We start from the raw sequence: 13,071 nt of genomic DNA, 5'->3' as shown, positions 1-13,071 counted from the left end.
AGCAAGAAAACCTGACACTTCCCAGAAAACACAGTCATTCTTCAGGAATAGATCCTGATCCAAAGCAACTCTGTGAAATGCTAGGAGAAACATTTAAAATCATAATCATAAAGACACTCAATGAGATACGAGAGAACTATTATCTGTAGGGCAAGACTTTTGGAGTTACTCAGCCAGAGAAAAGAATTAAAAAGAATGAAGAAATCTTATGCGACATGAGATACCATAGCTCAAATCAGTTTCTGTACTATAGTGAAACCTGAAGGAGAGGAGGAAGAAAAAAGTCACTGAGGACATAGTAAATAAAATAGTTGAAAAATTCCGAAGTCTTAAAAGAGATACAGGAAGATACATCTAGATACAGGAAGCTCAAAGGACTGCAAGCAAAAAAGATCTTTAAGTATATTATAGTCAGTTTGTCCAATGTTGATGACAAGGAGAGAGTCCTAAAGACAGTAAGAAAAAAAAAGTCACCTTCAGGAAGACCAATTAGACTAATAGCAGACCTCTCAGCAGAAACCTTATAGGCTAGAAGAGTGTAGAATGATATTCAAGATCTTGAAAGAAAAAATAAAAATAAAAAAACCTTTCAGCCAAGGACATTATTTGGAAGAAAGCTATGCCTTAGAAGTGAAGGGGAGGGCCCAGTGTGGTAGCCTAGCAGCTAAAGTCCTCGCCAAGCATGCACCAGAATGCCATATGGGCACTAGTTCTAATCCTGGCTGCCCCACTTCCCATCCAGCTGCTTGCTTGTGACCTGGGAAAGCAGTTGAGGACAGTCCAACACCTTGGGACCCTATACCCATGTGGGGGACCCAGAAGAAGCTCTGGGCTCCTGGCTTCAGATCAGATCAGCTCGAGCTATTGTGGCCACTTGGAGAGTGAAGCAGAGGACGGAAGATCTTCCTCTCTGTCCATCCTCCTCTTTGTATATCCAACTTTCCAATAAAACTGAAAACTATTTTTTAAAAAAAGGAAGTGACAGGGAGAAATAAAGAATTCCCAGATAAACAAAGACTGAGTAGAATCACTACCCCAATCTGCCTTACAAGAAATCATGGAAGACTAGGAGCATGCATCATGACAGTTCCAAATTCTGATGAAGATACAGTCAATAACCAATCAACAAAATGGCATGATTTAGTTCCTATTTATCAGTATTATCCTTGGAAGTAAAAGGATTAAACTCCCCAATCAAAAGATACAGATTTGTTGGTGGTTAAAAAAATCCTACTTTATGCTTTCTACAATAATCAGCTTCATGCATAAAAAAGAACAGATACTTGAAAATGAAAGGCTGGGAAAAGACATACCATGCAAATGGAAGCAAAAATAAGTGGGAGTAGCTATATATGCCAGATGAAACAGACTTTAAATCAAGAACTGTAAAAAGAAACATTATATATTGATAAATCATTTCAGCAAGAAGATACAATCATAAATATATGTATATACAAGACCATCCAGATATATAAAGCTAATTTTATTATGCCTCAAAGGAAAGATAGTCTCTAATACGCTGACAGTGGGAGAGTTTAACACTCCACTGTCATGAGCAAACAGAGCATTCTGACAGAAAATCAACATAAAGTTAGTCCAAACTATGGAGAAAATGAACCGAACAGATATGTATAGAACATTTCACCCAACTATCAAATACACATTCTTCTCATCAGAACATGGAATTTATTTCTGAAAAAATCACTTAAGATTTATTCTCATTTGAAAGGCAAAGTTATCAAGAGAAGGAGAGAGAGAAAAATCTTACATCCACTGGTTCACTCCTCAACTGACCAGAATTGAGCTAATCTGAAGCAAGGAGACAGGAACTTGTCTCGGGTCTCCCGTGTGAATGCAGGGTCCCACGGCTTTGAGGCACACCCTGCTACTTTTCTAAACCATAAGCAGGCAGCTGGATCAGAAGTGGAGCAGCCAGGACATAAACCAGTAATCATTTGGGATGCTGGTGCCTCATGGGAAGGTTTAGCCTATTATAGAAGTTTTCTAAGATAGAATATATATTAGTCCACAAGTCAAGTCTCATTAGCTTTAAAAGCTTTGATATCACATAAGTCCACAAATAAATAAAACTAAAAAACAGTAAGAGTAAAAATTTATTAATTTGTTGCAATTAAAAACATACTTCTGAATGACCAATGGATCACTGAATAAATTAAATAAAAAAATTTCAGTGCCTTGAGGCAAATGAAAATGACACAATAAAACCATAGGATAAAGAAAAAAACGTACTAAGAGGGAAGTTTAGCATAGTGAATACTAAACTTAAAAAAATATATAGAAAGATCTGATACTAATAATGCACAAGGACTTAGGAAAATAAAAATTCAGAAGATGAGAAATAATACAAATAAAAGAAGAAGTAAATGAAATTCCAATTTAAAACACAATGCCAAATAAACAAAAAGCTAGGTTTTAAGGATAAAATAAGCGGGCCCGGTGGCGTGGCCTAGCGGCTAAAGTCCTCACCTTGAACGCCCCGGGATCCCATATGGGCTGCCGGTTCTAATCCCGGCAGCTCCACTTCCCATCCAGCTCCCTGCTTGTGGCCTGGGAAAGCAGTTGAGGACGGCCCAGTGCATTGGGACCCTGCACCCGCGTGGGAGACCCGGAAGAGGTTTCAGGTTCCTGATTCCCGGCTCCAGATCGGCGCGCACCGGTCCGTTGCAGCTCACTTGGGGAGTGAATCATCGGACAGAAGATCTTCCTCTCTGTCTCTCCTCCTCTCTGTATATCTGACTTTGTAATAAAATAAATAAATCTTTTAAAAAAAAGAATAAAATACGCAATTAAATCATACTGTCAAAAAAAAAAACAGAAATTTTGAGCTAAAAACACATTACAGTCACAGAAATACAGAAGAAATACATCATGAACATGTTAATAGATTGGTAAACCTCCAAGAAATGCTTAAATTTTTGAAAACATTCAACCTACCAAGATTAAATCAAGAAGACACAGGAAATTGGAACATACCTGTAACAATCAAGGAAAATGAAGCAGTAATTAAGTTTACCATCAAAGGAAAGTTTAGAACCTGATGTATTTACTGCTGAATTCTATAAAACTTTTAAAGAGGAAGCAACTCTAATAGTTTTCAAACTATTCTAAAATATTGAAAACCTAAAAATTCCCTTATGAGACCAGCATCATTCTAATACCAAAACCAAAGAGACAATGCAGAAATAAAACTATTGGACAATATCCGTGGTGAACATATACAAAAAATTTCAGCAAAGTATTAACAAAACAGGTCAAACACACTATATCTAAACAACCATATATCAAAATCAAATAGGATCTATCCCAGAGAAGCAAAGATTGGTCAATATTCAAAAATCAGCCGTGGTCAGAAGTCACATCAACAGGTCAAAGAACAAAGACCATATGATCATCTCCATAGATGCACAGAAAGTATTTAAAAAGATCCAATATTCCCAGGGCCACTGCCATGGTGAATACCCTAAGCTTCCACTTGATGCACTGGCATCCTATATGGGTACCAGTTCATTTAACAGCTGTGTGTGTGTGTGTGTACATCCTGGCCTTTATAATAATAATAATAAACCTTTAAAATATCCAGTATTTTTTTAAAGATTTATTTATTTTATTACACATTCAGATATACAGAGAGGAGAAGAGACAGAGAGAAAGATCTTCCGCCCGATGATTTACTCCTCAAGTGACCACAACGGCCGGTGCTGTGCCAATCCGAAGCTGGGAACCAGGAACCTCTTCCGGGTCTCCCATGTGGGTGCAGGGTCCCAAAGTTTTGGGCCGTCCTCAACTGCTTTCCCAGGCCACAAGCAGGGAGCTGGATGGGAAGCAGAGCTGCCGGGATTAGAACTGGCGCCCATATGGGATCTCGGGGCGTTCAAGGCAAGGATTTTAGCCTCTAGACCACACCACCAGACCCTAAAATATCCAGTATTATAGGGCTGCCACTGGGGCATAACAGGCTAATCCTCAGCCTGTGGCACAGGCATCCCTTTTTGGTGCAGTTCAAGTCACAGCTGCTCTGCTTCCAGTCCAGCTCCCTATTTATGAACCAGAAAGTAGTAGAGGATGTCCCGGGTCCTTAGGCCCCTGTGCCTACATAGGAGACCTGGCTCCTAGCTGCAGATCAATTCAGCTCTGGCCATTGCAGCCACTTGGGGACTGAACCAGCAGATGGAAGACTTCTGTCTCTTCTCTGTCCGTAAAATCTGCCTTTAAAATAAAAAAAAAAAAAATAGTTTAAACCAATATTCCCTTCACAATAAAAGCACTTCCCAAATTGGGTACAGAAGGAAGATACTTCAAATTTATAAGGATTATTTATAGCAAAAGCAAAACCTAATAACATACTAAATGGGAAATAGTTGAAAGTGCTTCCATTCAAAATCTGAAAGAGGACAAGGATATTCACTTCCATTATTTTTATTCAATATAGTATCTAAAGTTTTACAAGAGGCAATTAAGGAATGTAAGAAAACCAAAGAAGTAGAAACTGTAAAGGAGAAAATCAAAATCTACACATTTGCAGATAACATGATATTGTACATGAAAAAAACTGAAACACCACACCAAAAATCTGTTAGAATTATCAATTCACTGACGTCTCAAAATACAAAAACATAGTATTTCATTCATCAACAATTATTTCACTGAAAAATCTTATTCACCATACGATTTATGGTTAAATAAAGCAAAATAAAATCTCTCAAAGGATAATTATGAAAACACTGAAAAAAGGAATCATCGAGGATACACCAAAAAATGTAAAGATACTCCTTGCTCATGGGTTGAAAGAATATCAATAAAATGTTTATCTACAGACAGAAATCAGTAGACTAGACTCAACTATCAACAGATTCAATGTTATCTCTTTCAAAATACCAATAACATTCTTTACAGAATCAGAAAAACTGAGTAAGATTTGTGTGGAATCGTAAATCTGTAGAATCACCAAACCAATATAACTGGAATCATCCTTTGGCCTAACTTAAAAACATACTACTAAAGCAATAATAATGATAACTTTGCTTGCATGAAAACCAGTACACAGATCAATGAAATGAACAGGAAACATAGAAATCCATGTAGATGCTGTCAAAATTTGTTAAGCATTTATTTACTTGAAAGGCAGAATGAGAGAGAGGAAAAGACAGATCTTCCATCCTATGTTTTACTCCCCAGATGGCTGGGTGGGCCCCAGTTGAAACCAGAACCCAGGAAATCCATCCTGGTCTCCCACACAGGTAGCAGAAACCCAAGTACCTAAACCACCTCTCACTACTTTCCCAGGCTAATTAGCAGGAAGCTGGATCAAAAGTGGACCAACCCAGATTGGAACTGGTATTTTGATATTGGTAGCTGCATTGCAGGTGGTTGCTTATCCTGTTATACCACAATGCCTGCTCAGCCACTTGATATCAAGAACATGTGTTGGAGAAAGGATAATCTCCCTGATAAATGGTGCTGCCAGAACTAGATGTATATATGGAAGGAAAAACAAATGAAATCAGATCTCACTCTCTCACCAAATGCAAAAATCAACTCTCAAGATTGTGGTTTTACATTCTTGGTCTTTGTATAAACTATGAAATTGCTTAAAGCATAGGGGAAGAACTTCAAGACATTGTGTTAGGCAGTGAGGTTTTCTGGATAAGGCCTCAGAAAACAGGCAACAAAGCCAAGCCAAGCAAATGGGATTATATAAATCTCAGAAGCTTCTGCACAGCAAGGAATACAATAGAATGAAAGGACAGTTAACAGAATGGAAGAAAATATTTGTAAGCTAATTAGCTGACAAAGGATTAAAATGCAGAATGTATCAGCAACTGAAATTCACACACACACACACACAAAATCCAGTTGACAAGTGAGCGAAGGAACTAAACAGATCTCAAAAGAAGAAATGTAATCAAGAAATAGATGAAAAACATTCTTAGTGTCAGTAGCCATCAAAATCACAATGAGGAATAACCTCACTCCTATGAGAATGGCAGTGATGAAAAAAATAAAAGAATCATAAATGCTGGCAAGCATTGGAAAAAGAGGAACTCTTATGCACTATTGAAAAATCATAGCAACCACTGTGGAAATCAGTATGTATATTTCTTGAAATATTAGAAATTAGGAAGTGCCATATGATTCCGCAGTCCCTCTGGGAGGGGTAGGAGGAATAAAAGGAGTTTTGATAAAACAAAATCAAGGAAGCTGGGTAGAGTTAATTCGTTGTAACACTTACACTAATATGAGCTGTGAATTGGATAAATGGGGTAAGCAGTATAAAGGCATTTGTATTGCTACCTTACAATTGTTGTTTTATAACTTAAACTATTCTAAATTTTAAAAAAAATACTGAATAATGAAATATTAAACTTCTTCAGGCAGTCTCAAATTATATGCATATATATTTACATATACATCCCAGTTAAAAATGCCAAAATCCCTTGAAGAATGAAGAAAATCACAGTTCTTGAAATTTTTGCTCTCAAGCAAAATATAAGAATTTCAGATCTGACAGATGAAAGGGTTGGTATAATGTGTTTTTAAACTCACCTCTGCCATTTTGTAAAGCTAGTTGAGGCTTTTTGTCTTAATTCCTAGAATTCAAGGCTCATTTCTAAGAAGGGGGCTCCAGTAAGTGGGAATGAGGCCAAGATACCAATTTCATATTGCCTTCAGGATAGGGACTGAGGGAAAATAAACAAGGTCTAGAAGCAGAAAGCAGACAAGCAGGGGCCTGCAGGACCTTCCTTCTGCCCTCCATGAAGCCCAGCCCAAGCTCAGGTTTCTTACTGGAAATTAGTGCACAGACAAATTTCATACCACAGACCCTCTGACTGTGTGAGCTGCTCACACACTCGCACCCACCTCAACAAATATCACAAGATTTTTCCATCTACAAAGAGCTGAAGAGTCCAGTACCTTCATTGTAGAGCTGAGAAAGCACACCCAGACAAGAACAGATCAGGCATGCTGGCTCCTGCCGAGTTTACATCCTTTCTCTCTTTTCTAAACTCTATCTCCCCCTCAGTCATTGTTTATGCTCAGTATCTAATCAGAATGCTCTCTCCATTTTCAGGAAATTTGCTCCCCGATGTTCTGTGTGCAAGGAGCCTATTATGCCGGCCCCTGGCCAGGAGGAGACCGTCCGCATTGTGGCTCTAGATCGTGACTTCCACGTCCAATGCTACCGCTGTGAGGTCTGTGCCTTGTGCCCCCACACCCTGCCAAAGCTAGCTTTTCAAGATAGTAGGATTTTGTGAAATCTGGGGAAACCTTTAGTGCTTATATTCAAAAAACCTGATTTTAGCTCTGATATTGAATACAGAAACATTGGATAAGTCATTTTACTTTTCTCTCTCCCATCTATACAAAGACTTTACATATTAACTCCCACAAATATGGCTGTGAGATTGAAGCTCAAAACTGTGTGCTAAACACTGTTGTGAATTATGAAGTACTGAATTAGTAAGAAGTGGGATTGCCCTTCTGCTGAGTCCTCAGTGTTGGCCCTGTTGCTTTGGTCACTGCTCATACAGGGCAGGAGTGCCACTGCCACTCACTGAGAACAAGAACTCAACATTTCGGAGGAGCTGGGACATCTTGTTCAAAGTCCCCAGAGATTCATTTACTTATTAGTAAGAGCTGACTTTTTAGACAAGAGGTCGGGTGAGGTCTACCTGAGAATTAGGCTCCAGGGAGTAATATACAGACATAAAGAAACCTGTAATCCAGGCTAGGAGTGATAAGAAGCCTTCTCAGATGGGGCCAACCGAAGCCTAAGGCAGGTGTAGCCATGCATGCAGCCAAGAAGCAGTACATCTTCCCCCTTATTATTTGGGCGTCAAATGGGTACCACATTCTGATTTTTTTTTAATGTTCTCTATCCAAATTTTACAAGTTACCAGATCCCCTGCTTGGAAGCAGTGTTTAACTTCTCTGAGTACAACACTCCTCAGCCCCTTTTTCTATCTGTGTGAAATCTTTCAAATACAGACTTTCTCAATTCCAGTTGCTCAGTAGGGTTCATCTAGTTTAAGCAGGAGTTCCTCCCAGGATACAGGCCAGCTGGTCCATCAGCACTACCCCTGGCTCTGTGGGACTACGTTCATTCCTTTTACAGCTTAGTTATAACTGACCATCTGTTTCAGGCAGTGTGTTCTGTTTTGCCCTAGAGCCCAAGTTGCATGCCTCTTCCTGGCTCTATATGAGAAAAGATAATGAAATACAATGCAAGGTTTTAATTACTAGGGAAACAGAGAACACAACAATGTCCAACCATCATTTATATATGATCCCAAAGTATATATGAATGCATAAGAACTAGCACATACTTTAGGGATTTTACATATGGAGAAGCCAAGGCTCAGAAAAGGTAGGTTCCCAGCACTGCTCACACACTTGATGTTCACACCAAACAGGCCTTTTGCTTTCCCACTAAAACCTGCATTAAATGGGTCCTTCCTCTTCTCAGAGTCAACAGTGGCTGTTCAAATTAGGGTGGTTTTATAATGCTGAGGACTGTTTTAGAAATGAAGACTATAAAAACAGAAGGAACATTGAATTACAAGGGGCAGACATTTGCTCTGACCTGCCATCAGACTCTGCCTGAGACCACACAGATGGCCTCCCTCTTTGCTCCTTACCTTCTGCTCTAAAGCTCCTTTTAGCTCCAATGTTCAGTGTATTGGTGATTCCAGTTCTGGCCTCTTGGAGGTGTCCAGGAGCCTGCAGATGTCAACTCATTGCACATTCAAAACTGTAGCATCTATGAAACATATTTTGCTTTCATCCAATTAGGAAAGATCTTGTTTTGTTAATTGTTCAGTTTCCAAACTGTGTCTATAGAGGCACCATATTTGCTTGTTCTTTCAAGTATAACCAATCTTGCGCAACACTCTAACTACTGCCTCTGCTATAAGCTAAGAATGAGCTTCAATTTTATTATGTGCCAAATATATTCAGTTCTGTTGCCATCATGGTAGATAGCAGAGGAACATTCTACAGCAGTTCTGGCCTTTGCAAGGCAATGAAGATACACACCATCAGATGAAATCCAGTATATTTAGTTTCCAAAGAAAATTCTATTGTGTCTGTCTATAGGCAAGGGCCAACATTTTGACTGTTATATAATATTTCCCAAGTGGACCCTCTGCAATACTGTCAGTAGTGGCATAATCCTTTAGTTATGTAACTGCATTTTTTTTTCATAATACATTCACATCCATTATCCTCTTTGATCCTCCTGACAGCTTAGAAAGGTAGAAAATGCAGCCATTATTTTCAGAGTAGCAGTCGACCTTGCAGTGATGCAAGCTGTGGCAGTCCTAGGGGTGGTGTTTCCCAGTCCAGTCTACATCATGCTCTGTCCTTTGGGCAGTACAGCAAAGCAGAGCTGGCCACAAATTTAGGATGTTGTTTTCTTTCTACAATCAGCGTAAATATTGCAGAACTCATTAGGGGTCCTTCTGCTTGGCAGCAATCGCTTTGTGCTTGCCCAGAAATGGCCAAAACATTCCATTCTGCACCTGTATATTCCTTTTGAGAGATCCTCAAGCTCATGATAAACTGTGAAGATGAATTAGTGGTTAGGAGCCTATTGTCCTTTCATCAACTCCTATTGTTGGCTGGATGAGAATGGAGTGGGTACACCAGGTACACCAGGTAGAGAGGTACGCAACCAGGAAGGTGGTAAATAGCCATTTCATGGAAAACTAAGGCATGTGGTTTCACTGACACCGTTCTCCAATGCCTTGCTTTTCTAGGATTGTGGCGGTCTTCTGTCGGAAGGCGATAACCAAGGCTGCTACCCACTGGATGGGCACATCCTCTGCAAGAGCTGCAACACAGCCCGCATCCGAGTGCTGACTGCCAAGGCGAGCACCGACCTTTAGATTCAGTCGCCTGTGTAGCTGGTTGGTGGATGGCGCTGAGAAGAGTGAAACACAAGGGAAACCATTAGGAAAATAGAGGAAATGCAATCATCTGTGGGGTGGTCTCAGTTTTTTATCTGCTGTTAACTTTTCTTTAGAAACACATAGTGGATAAGATTTTTTTTTCACTTCCCACCGAAATAACACATTTCACATTTAATCATGCCAGCCCTCTGTGGGCCTTTGTTCCAAGTACTTACACATTTTTGCACGGATTATGCTCCATCCCATTCACTTCTGCATTCCTGTAACTTTTAATCCCCATGTTTGTCTCACTTTTCATCTGGTTGAATGGCTTTTTTTAGTGTGGTATTTGCTGTCACACAGTTTTTCCTGGGTGAGGCTGCCAAATCACAGGTGATTTTCAGGTTTAAAGTCTCCATCCTATCACTTCCACATTGCCTGTAATTAGAAAGGTTAGCCATTCTTTTGCCATGGATTTAAAATATATACTTTTTGCTGTTGCTGCATAACACTCATGTCTCTTGGGGTGAGATTTGGTGCAGTGGGAACAATGTATATTGTCAATATTGGGCTTTAAAGGACTAAAGTTTCAAGCCATTGAAATTTAAAGTCTCTAGCAGCAATGGTAAGAACTCATTGAAAACAATTATCGGCCTATGGTTAATGAGCAATGGAGCAGTTGAATTTCAAACTTTTCCTAAAGACATGAAATTTGGTATCCTGGGAAAAGCAATTGGCCAGGGAGATGGAGTGGGTTATGTCTGAAAAGCCCTTTATTCCACAACATCATCATAAGGTTTCCCTTTTCAATGCCACCACATAATACAAACATGGTTTTCTCTAGAATGAAACATTTACAGTACTGTCCCACTTTTCATCTTAGAAAGATGAGTACTGTCATGGTGTTTCCAATATCCAAACGCATCTTCCAAAATTGGCGTATTTTTCTCTAGAGAAAGATGTAAAGAATAGTTCAAATTCCTTTTTGCCTCCAGACCCAGGCCCATTTTTTGTCTGACACTTGCAAATCAGGACACAGAAAATAAGATTGTGAAGCTTTGTCTAGTTGACTTTAAAAAAGAAATCTTAAAAAGATTGTGAAACCAGTTTCATTATTATCCTAATCCTTCTGCAACTCAAATTACATATTGTAGGAGACATTTTCATATCATCGACGTGACATTTATACCACACTTTCAAAGATAATCACAGGGAAAAAAATTGTCTTTCTGAGCTAAAAATATGCAGAGTCTCTGCCTAGAATCCTTATTCAAATTCTTATTAGCCAGTGGAACACTTGCATGCCAACTGCAGAGCCATATTTATTAAGTTCTAGCGTGTCTCATTTGAGAGACACCTAGCTTAGTAATGGCAAGTTGTTATTTTGTAAACTAAGTATTTTGTATTGAGATTTCTTAAACCTTTCTTCAGATTTTCCATAAGTATATACTTTTAAATTATGGAGTATTTTAAATATGAAAAAGGTATAAATAATATAATAAATTCCTATATGCCGAACACCTACTTTAAGAAATCAGATATAACATATAATTACATTCCCCAGTGTCCCTTTTCCTTATTCCACAAATAGCTTTTCTTAATTATGAACTGATAGTTTCTAGTCTGATTTTTAACCTTTAACATCCAGAACGGTAATGAACAATTATTTGTGCATTTTTTTATCACAACCCTTGCCTCAGGAGTTCTGATTATTTTACTTGAATAGAAATAATAAAAGTGCTTTTTTAACAAAAAAAAAAAAAGAAAGAAAAAGAAACAAAAACAAAAAACAAAACAAGAACAAATTCTGAAGCCTGTGGTCACTGTGGAGCTCAGTCATCTTCGCTACTTGGTAGCATATTTGCTTGTGTCAATCACCAGCTTTGTGCTCAGACCATAAACGTGACACCTTCTCAGAGCTTCTTTGACCACTGCGCTGTTCTTACCTTGCTTCCATTATGCTTGAGCTCATATTGTGAAATATAGTGAGACTCATGTAGTGCAGCATGTCAGATGTAGGATACAATGCCAAGTGTGCCTTTGAATTGCTGTCTTCCAAATTAAACACGAGGCAATCCCGATGGCCTCAGAGCACACGGACTGTTAGACAACTGGGGTGATAATATAATCTGCTTGAACTGATTTGTTGGCTTGTTTTCTGTTCCATACTTAGGGGAAATTGTCTTTAGGCCGAAAGCAGAGAGTCCAATTTATTGAGAGATTTTTATCTTGGGAAATACCATCACATTATTGTAAATTTTGCCAAAAGAGGAAGACTGAAATATTTATGCTATAAAAATATAATAACAGCCTACTTTTTGATATACTTAAGTCTTTATGTAACCAAATGTTTACATGCCAAAAGAAAAAGTTATAAGAAAATAGTGTCACAAGCCCATCGATGTGACGTTGCTAGCACAATACTGCTTCTTTATAAATTTTTATAGTATATTCTTATCACATAACCTCAGAGTATCTTTACCAAAGATTTTTAAACAAAATTTCTTTTTAATAGACATACTTTTATAATAATGAATGTGCACACATCCTTTTGCAGAAATATTTAGCTTTAGATTTTTTTCTTTCACTAGATATAGTAAGGAAAGGATCCTACCATATTTTATTCTGATATCTTAAATATATGATTCATGTTACTTATCTTTTCTATTAATCATTTGATTTAAACAATGCCAAGTCACTCTGAACTGTTTGTTGCATGAAATGTTGCCTATAACAGATACAAAGATATTACCTAATCATTAAACTATACCATCTTGTTTATTATTGTTTAAATACATAGATAAGAGGAAAAAACAAAAATCTATAACAAAGTTCATAAAAATGTATACATTTTTTAAGAAAATGTCAGCTGCACAATTATTTGATAATCCTCTGTCACATGGGAAACATGGAGAAGGAAAACCACTCACTATGTCATGGGTTCTGCAGGTCACTTCAAAATGAAATTTTCTGGATGTTTGAATTCCAGCACAGACTGACTCAATATCAAGTTTCATCAGCAACAAACAAAATGAGCTTTGAAAATCAAAACTATGTACTTCTCACCATGAGACATCAAGGTTGCAATATGCTGACCTTTGTGCAGATCCATGATGTGGGTTGTTTTCCTTGTTAATGCCTTGTTGGCACTATAGAAGCCATT

At 38.2% G+C, this 13,071-nt stretch overlaps 1 protein-coding gene across 5 annotated transcripts in view; it reads left to right on the top strand.

Annotated features, from left to right (window-relative positions):
- The window catches only part of LPP (LIM domain containing preferred translocation partner in lipoma), a 702,694-nt gene extending 692,699 nt beyond the window's left edge, over positions 1 to 9,995 (top strand). For all 5 annotated transcript variants that reach the window (XM_004577779.3, XM_058662126.1, XM_058662123.1 and 2 more), the window contains 2 exons: positions 7,091 to 7,211; positions 9,777 to 9,995. In XM_004577779.3, the coding sequence (XP_004577836.2) occupies positions 7,091 to 7,211; positions 9,777 to 9,905 (250 nt within the window). In that variant the 3' untranslated portion in view covers positions 9,906 to 9,995. The remainder of the gene's footprint in view (positions 1 to 7,090; positions 7,212 to 9,776) is intronic.
- Positions 9,996 to 13,071: the final 3,076 nt, after the last annotated feature.

This window comes from Ochotona princeps, chromosome 3 (genome assembly GCF_030435755.1).
Source record: "Ochotona princeps isolate mOchPri1 chromosome 3, mOchPri1.hap1, whole genome shotgun sequence".
Taxonomy (NCBI): Eukaryota; Metazoa; Chordata; class Mammalia; order Lagomorpha; family Ochotonidae; genus Ochotona; species Ochotona princeps.
The sequence above is the reverse complement of the archived record's forward strand: the minus strand, read 5'-3'. Positions and strand labels throughout refer to the sequence as shown.